At 39.4% G+C, this 14244-nt stretch overlaps 1 protein-coding gene across 1 annotated transcript in view; it reads right to left on the bottom strand.

Annotated features, from left to right (window-relative positions):
- The window catches only part of LOC110044055 (uncharacterized), a 36109-nt gene extending 28488 nt beyond the window's left edge, over window positions 1-7621 (bottom strand). The window contains exon 1 of the mRNA XM_089293213.1: window positions 7410-7621. Within this exon, the coding sequence (XP_089149339.1) occupies window positions 7410-7491 (82 nt within the window). The 5' untranslated portion in view covers window positions 7492-7621. The remainder of the gene's footprint in view (window positions 1-7409) is intronic.
- Between the last annotated feature and the right edge of the window lie 6623 nt (window positions 7622-14244).

Here is a 14244-nt window from a genome sequence, read left to right as displayed (position 1 = left end):
GTAACCAAAGAAAAACAACCTCGTGCTCAACACGAATATTTTACTTGACCCACTTCGCCATTCCAACACCTTTGCCAAAACTTATCGTAAATTCAGGATACTGATTTACAAGCTTATGAGAGGCAACCTTGACACAACCTTTGACTTAAATTGACTTTAAAGGATATAGTATCCAATGGAATTCTTAAAATGCAGAGATGTCCGTTGAAAAGGGCCAGAGAAGCGAAATAAACCCGACGTAGTAGCCACTACGGCAAAAATGCCGACTCGCGCAGTCAGTTTTCACGCTACGGCTGGATGCAACCGACGTACACGCGCAGTGTCTCATTTTGGGGGAAATTTACTGCCGGCAGCCGTATCAGCGCCAGCCGTAGCGATTTGCTTAAACTCCCTAATATGCATATACTACGGTCGGTCGACAATAACGAAACGAAAAGTTACCTCACCTTCGAATATTGTTTGCCGACATCTCTGCTTATCTCTTATGTTAAAACTATTTTCAATCATTGATCTGGAGAAGTAAACAGGAGTGGAATACGACTACATCGCATTTTAACTTGTACTTCGGGGAAATTAATATTTGAATGTAAAAGTGTTTTGACACTCCGAAATTTGTACGTTCCGTAAAGTCAAATTACCAACTCTTCGTGTTCATTGACATCTTTATAACTCTTTAAGAGCTGTAAGCTAACTCTTCAGTCATTGTTTGTACCTTAATTTATAACCCAAATGGACCGGCAAATTGTCGATCCCGGCCTAAATATAATTATACAACACGGCGATCTCGACTGGCGACCCGCACTTCGAAATGGAAAAAAATATGTACTTCGCAGCCGTCCAAATCGTCGCTAAACTCCGAATTGTAATGCTAGATGATACAGTTCTTTCACTCAAAGTTCTTGTCCAGTTTCGATGAAATATGAATCACAAACAACTCGAAAATGTTTTGACTGCCCTAGAAGCTCAGTCAAAAGTCTCTTGTGTGTTTTAGCCCGGTTCCCGAAGTGACGTCAGTAGTAGCCCGGCCCAGATCCCACTTTGCGTGGTCTTGAACATAGAAGTTACGTATTCAAAACGCCTGTAGAAACGCAGGGATTTTATCAATCGAGATAATTTTTTCGCTGAAGTAATCAGGGAAACTAGTAGATTTTATTAAAGGAAAAAAAAATATTGGCGGGTTAGTGGCACTTTAAGTTCAATGGTAAATAATTAAATTTAGTGCAACTAGGTCTCGTTGCTACGTAAATAAAACTTATACCACTGTGTAGTTCCCTTAAATTTCACACTCGTCTAGAGGCAAATTCGGCAAGATAGTTTCAAAACGTTTTTGACAAGTGTTCAGGGGTCTTACAGGAAATCTTTTGTTTTCAAGAAACTGAATTTTTCATGAACACCGCCATATTTTAGGGTACCATACCACCTTAAGCTCAATCAGAATTGAGAGTTACATAAAAACTGAAAGCACGACAAAAAAAATAACTAGAATCTTTTTTATTTCAAATACGCACAGTCTTTATGTAAGCTGATCACCCAACAGTGCAAACAGACAGCCTACATTTCTGATTTCTGGATATAATTTGACCTACCGTAGCGCTACAGGTTCTTTAACTAAGCGACTTTGGCTGCCATTTTGTTTTGGTCTACTCAAGATGTCACGTGATAAAAAATCTCCAAGATTTTTTGGAGATTTTGTACCACGTGACGCAGCCTTCACCAGGATCGACGAGCCGCCATTTTGAAAATCGTCGAGGAGAAGGCCCTGGGGACATGGTTGGGATACGCGAAGCGTAGAAACGACTATTGTTAGTCAATTAGAGCGAGTCAGGGCGGCGAGAAAGGAGATGAAACAATACCAAGCAATGCCATGAAGCAGAGCTGGCGAGAGCTTGAAAAAGGAGGCTACAAAACTTCCCAAGTTATTTCGCGCGTCGAGATGTGCAGCCGTGCAAGGAAAGTCACATGATGTTAATGTGTTTAGAGATATTACAGTACGCTATGTACAGCAGAAGAGATGGTTGATTCGTTGATCTATCGAAAAGATTAGTTCAGTTCGGTCGTCACTACTTTTGCTGCAAGTTTCTGCCTGGAAGACTTAGCCAGTGGCCGAATTTGCGGTAGGCGACTGGTCTAATGTTGTGGCGTTTTCAAGTGTTTTCTATACAAATTATCAAGTTGCCTTATCTTCAACAGGTAGTTACTCAAAGTCTTCCTGACTTGAGGCCATGCTGCGAGACAATTTTTTAAATCACCTCGTATTAATATGGCTCATCGCTAAATAACAACACTTGAGTCGCTTTGTGGAAGTTGTTGTAAGTTGCATATTGAAAACAAATAGTTTTCGCTAACCTCACGGACTACAACCTCACGTCTAAAACTAATCAAACTGTAAGCTTATTTGTAAACACTGCAAGGCGAGTTCTGAATCTTTTTTTCACAGGCGCTCACCTCATAGGCTCGATTTCCGCCACTTTCTCGAGTCCGGTTTAAGTTCGGGGGAGGAGCGCAGGCTCCTTTCCCGAACAGCGGCTGGTAATCGAGCCTACTCGCCTCATAGACTGCTAAAATTTCCTCCTCTGTTGTTGGAAACCAAGAAAGGTCAATTAACGATTTTAAGCCGAAGCCAACAAAATTTGCTTGTTTGTGGTGATCTGCAAATTGTGTTTAGAAAGTATGGAATTTCCTCGTTTTGTTAGTTCAATTTATTCGGTTTAGTGAAATGCTTGGGGGTTAAAGGCTGGTGAAGCCACCGCAGATAAAATGACTGCAAAGCCGTCGGCAAAAATAATATTCAAACCTATGCTTAAGCGTGAACAATTATTTAACTTTAGCACTCCAAGTTTTTTAACTTCTGGAGTGTCGTTTTCAGGCTTGTAAATGCATTTCTTGGCTTTACTTTGAATTTGTATCCTTTAGTTGATAATTTCGGTCATCCAGGCTTCATTAAAACGGGATTTGCTCTTTGATTCTCAGATGCAGTGATATATGCATATTGTGTTTATTTAAATTTCCTCTTGTCCAGTTAATTCGGTTTGGTGAAATGCTTAGTTGAAATGTCGAGATTATGTATGTAAACCCTGTCTACACATGAAGCTCTACTTTGATTTTCATTTTCTATTTGATTTGGTCGGGGGCACATGGCCCCTATTTTCCTTTTGAGAGGTTTTTGGAATTTACATGTCTGGCTTTGGTTTATGTACAGTGAGGTATTTTGTACAAAGGGATATATTCAGTAATGAACAATGTAAATTAAAATAATTTAATATATACTTTAGGGTGAAGAAATCCTCACCCTGTCCATTTCTCTGTAATAAAAATATCATTTACATACATATAAAAAATTTAGTTGGTGACAGCGCTCTCCTCCCTCTGCTTCTCGCTTCCCCTTCTTCTTTGCTGCTCTAATAGTTTCATTAACTACTTCTTTAACCGAGAATGATGTCTTTACAGGAAAATCTTAAACCGAGACCCTGCGATCGAGCGACGGTAAGGTCAATGTATGGTATTGGATTTGGCCAATAGCGGTATAATTTAATTTTATGAAGTAGGTTATTCAATAACTCGCTCATGGACATTAATGCTTGATCATATGATAGCTCATCAGTTCTATTCAGACAGCGTTCTAGCTTAGTTATTTAGTATTCAGTTTTTCTTTAGTCTTTTTCACCTTTCACTATGCCCGCTAAAAGTAAGAAATCCACCAAGAAGGTAAGTGGATCAAGCCCCTGGCTCTCTTCTTTCGGTGCGGAGAATGATCTCCCCGCTAGCTTGCTGGAGGTTTTGAAAGAACACGACATAACTTGTGAGGAGATTGCCGTTGGTCTATCTGAGCGTGATATAGCCGACCTGGAGCTCTCCGTCGGCCACAGAGTGCTGCTTCGCCGTGCAATCGCGGCTATAGCCTCCGACAAACCTGCTGCCGTTTCTGGGAACACTACGTTGGAGCAGGACAAATCCTTCCCGACCACCGTGCCCCTTAACATGGCACAGGAACTTGCGACTATTGAGGCCGTTTTTGGCGCGGGTGCCCGACAAAGTTACGCACGAGGCCGAAGTCAGTAAGGTCGCTTCGTCTGCCTCTCATGGACATTAATGCTTGATCATATGATAGCTCATCAGTTCTATTCAGACAGCGTTCTAGCTTAGTTATTTACCCACCCACCCACCCCGCGGGCCGCATCGTTTCGGGGTGCGCCTTCGGTTGCCCCCCTTCTCGATGTGGCTTTGCTATTTCCGGCAAACAAGAAAGGTTACTTAAGATATTGTATGTAGTTGTTGTTTATTTGATCGCGTGATTGCGTTACAAGTAGAATTATATGGCAAGGCTGAGGTTTGAGATTTTCCCGTAAAGATCGAACGTTCGAGGTTAATAAGTAGTCGATTATATGGCCTAAAAAACAAAATCAAAACAAAAAAGCCATCTGTTAATTGGAGCACTTATCTGGCCATGCGTTCATCGTTACCAACTGCACAAAACAGGTGAACTAATGCATATTAAAAGAATTCTACATTCTCCTTGTTTATGGACGACAAACAACGTTCACTTGAAATGTTATTCTTGTCCTATTTTATGGGAGAATAATGCCCTAGAATTAGTCAATCAGAGCACGCGTTATACTGGCTGCAAACACGAGCCATATAATAAATGTGTGTAAATGATATTTTTATTACAAAGAACTGGGCAGGGCGAGAACTTCTTTGCCCTAAACTTTTTATATGGATTTGAATGATATTTTTATTACAGAAAACTGGGCAGGACCAGAACTTCTTCGCCCTAAACTTTTTATCTGTATGTAAATGGTATTGTGTTTTAGAGAACTGGGCAGGCCAAGAACTTCTTCACTCCAAATGTTTAATATGTATGCAAATTATATATATATATATATATATATATATATATATATAGTTAAGTGTAAGATGAGGCGTCATGAAGCAAACTTATAACTGTTCCGACATTAAAAGCCGGAACAGTTAGAAGTTTGCTTCATGACGCCTCATCTTACACTTAACTAAAATTCACATTGAAGCACGGTATCTTTTGATCCTTCTACTGGAAGTCACCGTTTGGAAAACCATATTATTCTGCCTATATATATATATATATATATATATATATATATATATATATATATATATATATATATATATATACATATATATATATATATATATATATATATATATATATATATGTATCTATCTATCTATCTATCTATCTATCTATCTATATATAACTGCAGACAGTACTGTTTCGGCCTTCTGGGCCTCATCAGTGCAGTGCTGAAGACTAGGATGGAGGCTAAGCTTAAAAAGCCGTCCCAAATACTACACAAGTGGTAGTATCTAAGCCATTACCAGAGTGCTCAAACTAGCGGGCTAGTGAGCATGCGCAATTGCAACAGTAACGACTCATCCCAGTAGAGTGCTCAAACTGGACATGAAAGCAGAAAACTGGATGGGGCAAGAACTTCTTTGCCCTAAACTTTTTATATGCATGTAAATGATGTTGATATTTTTATTACAGAGAACTGGGCCTTTCATCCTAAATTCTTATATATATAAAATGCTATTTTAATACAACAAAAAGAAAGAGAAAGGATTTCTTCGCCCTAAATTTTTTATAATTTTTATTTTTTTTGGAAGAAATAACCCAATAAAGTTTCACACACAATTTTGTTTTTATATGCAGTTGAACCTTGCCATTTCGAACCCTCAGGAGAAACGAAAAATAGTTTGAAATAGCTGATAGCATTTGACTTGAGTGCAAATCCATTAGGGATATGGTTTTGAGTTCAAAATAACGCCGAATTCAAAATGGCCGAGTTCGAATTAGTGGGATCAAACTGTAGTACAGTATAATTTGTTTTGTAAATTATGTTAGTATATTAATAGGATATAATTATTGTTTATCCATTCTGCTGTAATGTTATTGATGTGTCAATTCAAATTTATCTTGGCTTGGCTGACCAATGTACCAATGCCTCATAACCTTTCAGTAGGTTACCCAAGTTGTATAGTAAATATAAAATACTTATAGCTTCCTGATATTGCTTCCTTCCTTATAATTTAATTTTTGCCATTATTTAGTTAAAAAAAGTAATAATTAAATGTAATCCAGTAACAGTTCCTGAGTAGTAGGGAATGAATCTCATCATAGGGGGAGTTCCTGTGCGTGATTGAAGCCCCATGCCTTCGAAAATGATGTAACCCATCGATCTAAAAATTAACACAGGTGCATCTTTGATATTGCTTATCTGTGTTATGGTTTATTGACAGCTGTCAAAACAAGGTATCCACTGACCAATATCATGTGACCATATCACGTGTTCAGGTTTAGAACTCATTGAGGTCACGATTTTTTTAAAAGTTAACAGCTGACCAGGTACTGGTTTTTCGATCGCAGGCTCAAGTCAGGTTGTTACTCTGGGAAAGAAAGAGGGAGTACGTGTAAAGGCAAAAATTTGGTGTGGTTAACCTCTGGCGCGTTGTGGACTTTCCTTCTGATATATTCCCTGTACAATTGTCCCTTGGAATGTCCCTGATGTACTGCGTAGGTAATTTTTACAATCTTTAAGTTACGCTCATAGCGGGTATAGTTTGTTAAAATTTAACCGGAAAGAGTAGCAAAACCACACGCTGAACAATTACATGCTCATAATTGATCATATTTTGAGTTTCTGATCCAAGAAAAACAAATATTTTTTTCCTTTATGGTTAATTTTTGGAATCAGGAGCTACGCTTTTAGGCTTTGCTAAATCTGTATATTACCTGGTAACAACAGCATTCGGGCTCTAGCACTGATATCGCACAGATGTCCCATCAAACAATTGCATAAAGTACATCGTGAAATTAACACTAAAAAAATCGAGATTACAGCTAGGAGTTCGAGACAAACCAAGTTGAAAATAGGGAGATTCTACTGTATTAATTAACATCGAATAAATACGCTAGATGTCACTCTACTCGACACCGGAACCATCCTACTGATATCTACGGACTTCCTGATATATATGATATATAATAATATCGATACGTCTTTTCCTTTAGTTCATAATGAGTGCAGCATTTGAAACGCTGAAAGTCGCTTCAGTCGAAATCATCGAAAGCATTAGTGGAATTTTCCTGCCAGATCGAATGAAACAAGGAATGTCGACGAACGTCGTCTTGAAAATTACATATTTTTTCCTCAGAGTATGCTTTGGTTATTTCCGCTTGGGAAACCAATCCGTCTTTGACCAAATCGTACAAAGGTAAAGTGTTAAACAGAACTCTGTCTCAAGAATACTAACTTGTTTGTAGTACTAAGTGTATTCTCCAATCGCACGCTAGTTACACAACCAGGACAGCATAGAAGTTTGAACTGGACTTTTAAGTGACCCAGATGAAATAATATGGGAAAATAAACACATACCTGCACGCAGAAGCAACAGCAGTGCAAGAAGACCATGCCAGTATATATATGCACGTATTCGCAGTGACTTCTTGAATCTCATCTTCACAGTCAAAGTTGTGATTCATGAGTAAGATGTCTGATTAAACAACTACTTTCGGATCCCCAACCGAGAATTTACCTTTATGTAGTGTGTCGTGTAGCTCCGATCAGCGCTCTCAGTGTATCGCTGAAAAGCTGCACGTGATTAGCGAGGCCAGCTTTAGCGGACATTTAGGCTGGGTCCCACTCTGTAATCTATGCTAGTCCGCGTTGTTATTGTTAAGCAATTTGACCCAAGCCACGATTATATACATACTGGTCACACAATGCTTTCGATTGTTATACTTAACAAATAAAGAAGCCTCGACTGTGCTCTAATCTGCTGGAAAGCACGCGGGAAGAGGTAGAGCACAAAAGAAGTGTGGGGGAAAACAAGAGATGTGGTCCCAACTACTTGAGTGCTCTACCACTTCCTACATGTGTTTTACAACAGAGCAGAGCACAGTCGAGGCTTCTTTATTTGTTAAGTATGACAATCACAAGCATTACATGACCAGTATGTAGATAGAATCCATTCATTTCCCCATGCACCAAACTGGTGTAAGCGGGTATCCGTACCTCATAAAGCACGCTAGAATAAGCCAATCATGATCACAGTCCTCGTAAGAATTGCGGTTCAGTTAGTTTGATTGGCTAACGAAACAGTAACTGAAATTCAGCTGAGCTCTCTGCTTCGAGTGGCTTTCCAGAAAAGAGCGATCGCTTCAAAAGTTTGCATTTCAGTTTATTTAAGAAATAAGGGCCTAAAAGTTCTAGTCCAGAGGAATCCAGCTGCATTGTGACTCATCAAAACGTGCACTTTTCCAACGGAAATTTATGCGAACACGAAACAAGGAGCTTAAGGCTTGCAGGTGGAAATGCGAACTGCATTTGAAAGGAGCTACATTTGTTTTCGGCTTGCAGCAAGATTGCCCGAGCTACCGTCAAAGTTGGAAAGACTGAACTGCTGACACTGGTTCTACTCTGAGTACGGGTGAGAATATCAGGGAAAGCTTTCAACTGCATTTGAAAGGAGCTACATTTGTTTACGGCTTGCAGCAAGATTGCCCGAGCTACCGTCAAAGTTGGAAAGACTGAACTGCTGGCACTGGTTCTACTCTGAGTACGGGTGAGAATATCAGGGAAAGCTTTCAACTAATCACTCGTCGGGTGAGCGTTGTAATTGTCGAGTTTCACTTCGCTGAGATGACCGGAGATCGTCGTCTAGCGAACAAGCGTTATTACACTCCATGTAAGTGTTGTTTTGAGCATTTTTACAAAAACAAAGCTTCTCATCATAAACAGAGACAGCTCAATTGACCTCGACTGTGGTCTTTTCCGTCGTAAAGTTCGCAGGAAGCAGTAAAGCACGAAAGAAGTGTAGGGGAAACACGAGACGTGGGACGTGTTATCCCTACTTCTTGAGCGCTCTACGGCCGCCTCTAAGTGCTTTACGCGCCTGTTTCGTTTTCAGAACACATACATCTGAATGTACAGTGGCGATTAGTTAATGATAAACAAGACACTTGAACTCAAGAACTATGACAATAGGGACTCTGATAGTCATAATGATTACAACTACGCTCAGATGAGAATGTAGACGTTACAATGCACTCTTCAAATCGGTCCATGAATGTCACTGGCGATGTACTTACTGGAATAGGGGCGCTTATTACGAAAACGGCACTCAATGGGGAACGCTGATCAGAGAGGGGGCGCTTGTTAGAGGCAGGGCGCTCAATCGAATCATTGCAGTAAATGTGATTTCAGTTATGTCATCAGTATTTTCTTTACCAGTCTCAGTAACATATCCCATCAGCTTGATCACGTGAGGATGAGGTTTCAGCTTCTTCATCAATTCAAGTTCTGAAAGCAAGTTCCTTTTGTCCGATTCTGGAGCATTCGCTACAAAACAAAACAAAACAAAACAAAACAAAACAAAACAAAACAAAACAAAACAAAACAAAAACAAAAACAAAAACAAACACACAAAACAAACAAACAACAGGATCGACAAGTAATTTTGTTTTAGTTTTAGATCAGGAATCTCAATAGCTCACAATTTGTAACCGTACCTTTTAACATTTTGAGAGAAACCGTTGTGTATTCCTCGTTGTCCCTTAGGTCGTGGAGTCACCAGACGCTGTGTTGCTAGAGGACTGTTGGTCAGGGTCCACAGCTATAGGATTCTGGTAAGGTAAAGGTAAAGTCTGTATACGAGCCAAGTGGCACATTAGGCGGGAGCTTATCCCGATTTCTGCAGCATGAAGCGACTAGGAGTATTTCTACTGCCCCCTGGATGGGATGCTAGTCCATCGCAGGGTTACACCCAGCATTAAATTCGCCGGTACCCTGGGTGGTAAGAGGCACTGTGAGACTAAAGTGCCTTGCCAAAGAACACAACACAATCTCCCGGCCAGGGCTCGAGTCTGGACCGCTCGATCCGGAGACGTGCGCACTAACCTTTTGTTTTAAAGCTAAGCAACACTTTCCTCTAAATTTTCTAACGCACTGTTGAACAAAGCAAGCACTAGCTTGGAAAAAAATCTGTTGTATCTTAGCTACTTTTTCAAATTTTTTACTGCTTTTTTAATAATATTATTTTTTGTGCTGAAAATGTGTTTAGGTAATCGTATGAATGGGAGTACAATCAAGTATTAACAACGTACAATCATATGAATGGAAGTGCAATTAAGTATTTCCAACGAAATTAAGTATTTCTAATTCCCAACGCGTGCACATTAATTTGCCCTGCAGTGCAAATTAAGAATTAACGATAAATTGGCTTGCTTTCAGCCAATCACAATGAAGTAATTTTCTCAGTCATATAATAGACGATGTAATTTTCAGTTATAATTATTTGTATCCTTTCACATGTGATGTTTACAATTAATTTCCATGTTTTTTTTTGTCACTCTTATACTTACTTAAGGTTACAGTATACCTTCAGGGGTGTCTCGCGCGCAAGCGATGTAGCGCGTGCAATTTAAGCTGTAGATACCTAAACCCCCATATCAAATTAAAGCTTATAGAGCTGGCTATCAAACTATACCAACAATTTTGAAAGTAAATGAATTGTCGTATTTTTTCACGACCACTAAATGCGAGCGCCCGAATCACCTTTCGAAAGTTACAAGTCAAAGCGAATTTTGTTTTTCGCCAATTTAATTTTTTCCTCGGTTTCAGGGCCCTAAGCGCTTAAAAAACGTGTCTGCGTTTTGGCATATTCAATTGCAGTAAAAAGTTACAGAACATTTTCGAAATAGGATTTAAAAAATGTGGAGTGATCGTACAAAAATCGCTCTCGAAGAAAAAGTATTTCGAAATTAACAATTCCCAGACACGCTTTTGTAGTTTATATGTTAAACTAGCCACTGTCCAAATTTAAGAGCAATTGAACAAATTCCCTTTGAGTTATAACTCTTTAAAGTGTCTGCTTCAAGCGAAAAAATTTATTCGAGAAAACAGCGCTAAGAAAAATTTTCTGCTTCGCAAACAAACTCCGCCCACAAACGCCTTCAACTGGGTTCTCAGATAACTGAACCAATCAGTGCAGGGAAAGTTTACTACCGTTAACCTCCTGGTGGAATTTACGCGCGAATCTCTAAAAATCTCTTGTGTTTCGCAATGCGCTCAAGGAATCGAAAGCAGAGAGATAATTTTTCTGTAGCTCGGTTTTTCTTGAAGCTGGTCTGGCAAAATGGGGAAGACTAAAAAGGATACGAACGCTAGAGTTGCTGAGCGAAGGAAACAAACAAAAGAAAGCGCGGAGAGCAACTGTGTGTGGGCAACTGCATGGATAATATTTCAAATGGTCTCAATGAGTCCGACGATTCGTCGATATCGGACTCATCAGAAGAGTCTCTGTCAGGATCCCTGTTATTGCTGTCAAGTTCCGAAATTTTTACAGAACCTTTCTTTTCTCTTACCACGAATATTTGCCCGCCTTATACGATAACTATAGCTTCATCCGCGTGGCGAACTTTCGCTTCTTCACTCATTGATGTATTTTCATTCGTTCTTCGCTGTTTTCGCTTTTTCGAACTAGCCCATGGTTTAAACGTGGTCTATGTTTACTTATAACTTAATAGAGACACACCTAATACCAAAAATGCTGGGTAGTCAGAACAACAATGCTGATCAACTGAGTAGTCAATTCGTGACATCCATATAGGTAATTCCCGCAAAAATCGTCTCGGTTGATTGCATACGCGCCGTAGGGCTGTCAATCAAGAGGTAAACTTTTACTTCCGGTGAAAACGTAAAACCGCCATTTCTCCGCCAATATTTAGCCTTTTTCAAATTTTTTTTCAGAAATTAGAGATTATTCTTTGACCACTATTTTGACCCAAAAATACAAATTTGAAGAAAATTGCCGACCCGAAGGTATACTGTAACCTTAATCAACAAATTCTCCGCCACTTCTCATACATTTTTCTCAAGCAAGTACTGCTGTTTGAACTATTCGGTGGAAAAGCTAGATTCAAGAGCGAATAAAAATTGTCGAAAGTGAGCTGTTAGTGTTTGAATAACCGACACCTGAATGTATGTTGACATATTTAATTGTACGGCTAGAAATTTGAGCTAATAAATTAAATTCCAGGTATTACTATTCAATTCACTAATAAACATTTCAGCTTAACATAAAACATACCCCCGTATGCCTTGACTCTCCTGACCTTTCCATCTTCTTTTAAACTTTCGCTTATAGGCGTACGGGCCGAGGCCCGGTCGGGTGGGGGGGGGGGGGTGGTTCTGCAGCCCCCCCTCCCAGTTTCAGAAAAACACTGATGAGTCGGGCAAAAGTACTCGGGAGAAAACATTCTAAAAGGTAGCCATGGCCGGGCTTTCTCTGACGTTTGCCTTGTCAAAATTGAGTTAGGGTCAAATGATATAAAGATCCAAGTATTCTGTTTTGAAAAAGTCACGTATCGTTTAAATGTGTATCGTGGAAATCAACGATATGGATATTATTTTAAGGCTCTCCACAAGTTGCCCGAGATTTCCTAAAAAGTTGCCTACAATTTCTCAAAAAGTGGCTCAAAAGTTGCCTTTTTAATGAAAGTTGCTTAATTAAAAGTTGCTCTAAAAACAACAACAACAACAAACCATTTTGTTGCTCTCTTCCTTTATTTGGTCTGGTGCAAAAATATGCAAATTGTACAACAGCAGTAAGATTTCTAAGCATTTTTGTGCAATCATGCGGCGTAACCAGCGTTGCTAAATAACTTTGTCCTCAATTAAAACCCAAAAATGTATGAGTAGACTGCGCATCGATATTAATCTTGGAAAAATTCTTTACCTGAGACACTCGAGTCAGTCGAGTGTGAATCTTCGTTCGCTGACCTAGTAGCCTCGCCGCATGCATCTTCCACCTATGATTTGCACCAAGACGAAGGGGGATCTGGCTTCTTTTTCCTAAATTGTCAACTCAGACATTGTGAAATATGGAAGCAAGGCCAATTTAAGGTAATTCCCCTAAAATAAAACTGCCAATAGATTTTTCTTCCAACTTTGTCCACTGAATATTTATCATATGAGAACTTTAATTATAAAAAAAAAGGGGGGTGCCCATGCTCGTTAAGGAGCAGTGAGGCATTAAAAATGTCCCATTTTAGCATTATTTAATGCTTATTACAAGAACGCATTCCAAGTTATTGTAAACTCTTTGTGAGCCCAGACTCATGAAAACACGCCTCAAACTACAGCCAATACTTGTGTCGGACACAAATAAACTTTTTAAGTTTGATTTTGAAAGACAGCTGAATCCTTGTTAAAATATTGGAACCAAATTGCTTACCACGGCTATCAAACTGCAAAATAGAAAAGACTAGAGTGCAGCCGCTCTTTTCCTTATTTATTCAATTTTCAACAATAGAAATCAGATCAGTCTTTTCTCACGAAAAGCTAATGATTAGTTGATTAAAATGACTGGAAAAAAAATTGGGGTGCCCGAGCTCGTTAGTGAGCTATAGCCATTTTTCAACTGACAGAACTCAATATCAAGGCAAATCTGTCATGTTTTCAATGTGCGCGTGCACGAACGCGCGCTAATGACGCCATAAACTATGCGCAGTAAGGATGCGCAATGCAAATGTAGGGAATCACCTTAAAACTAAAAATTGTTCAAAACCCCAAAAAGTTGCTCGAAATACCAGAAGTCGGCGGCCAAAAAGTTGCCGACCAACTTGCGGACGCCCTATATTATTTCCATCAACAAAACAATGAGGAAATAATCAAAGCAAACGAAGACCAAGACTTTTGGTTTTGTGGTGGCTGTGAAAGGAGCCATTTTTGAATGGCTCCACACAGAGCCGTTTTATAATTGTTCTTGAACTTTTCGTACGGGGAGGAATTAACTGTTTCTTTCATAAGTTTCTCATTTTACTAGGCTGTCGATCAGGGTAAACAAATTAAAGTATGCGTGGTTTCAAAATAACCATATTCGGAATGACAACAGTTTCATTAGACGTAAGAATTGTGAACGCTTTTGTTTTTACTGCGATTTGAATGCGTTTTAACAACACTCACGTGTTCAGGCATTGTGTAATTGTTTTCGGGGAATAAGGTCACCTCCCCACCCCCCCTCCCCCCCAAGTCCGAAGGTGCTCGTACGCCTATGCTTTCACCAAATTCGTTTGTTGCAGTAACCACAAATTCATACTCCTTAATTTGCAGATCTCCAATTCAACTTTTAAGAGGCCCTGCGCCTAAGAAACGACCGATGATTTCCGGCTAAAAAATAAAATCGGCCGATTTTTATCTCCTAAGTAGA

The sequence above is a fragment of the Orbicella faveolata genome, unplaced genomic scaffold (genome assembly GCF_042242905.1).
Source record: "Orbicella faveolata isolate gen_17 unplaced genomic scaffold, um_ofav_v1 contig_25, whole genome shotgun sequence".
In the NCBI taxonomy this organism is placed as follows: Eukaryota; Metazoa; Cnidaria; class Anthozoa; order Scleractinia; family Merulinidae; genus Orbicella; species Orbicella faveolata.
The sequence above is the reverse complement of the archived record's forward strand: the minus strand, read 5'-3'. Positions and strand labels throughout refer to the sequence as shown.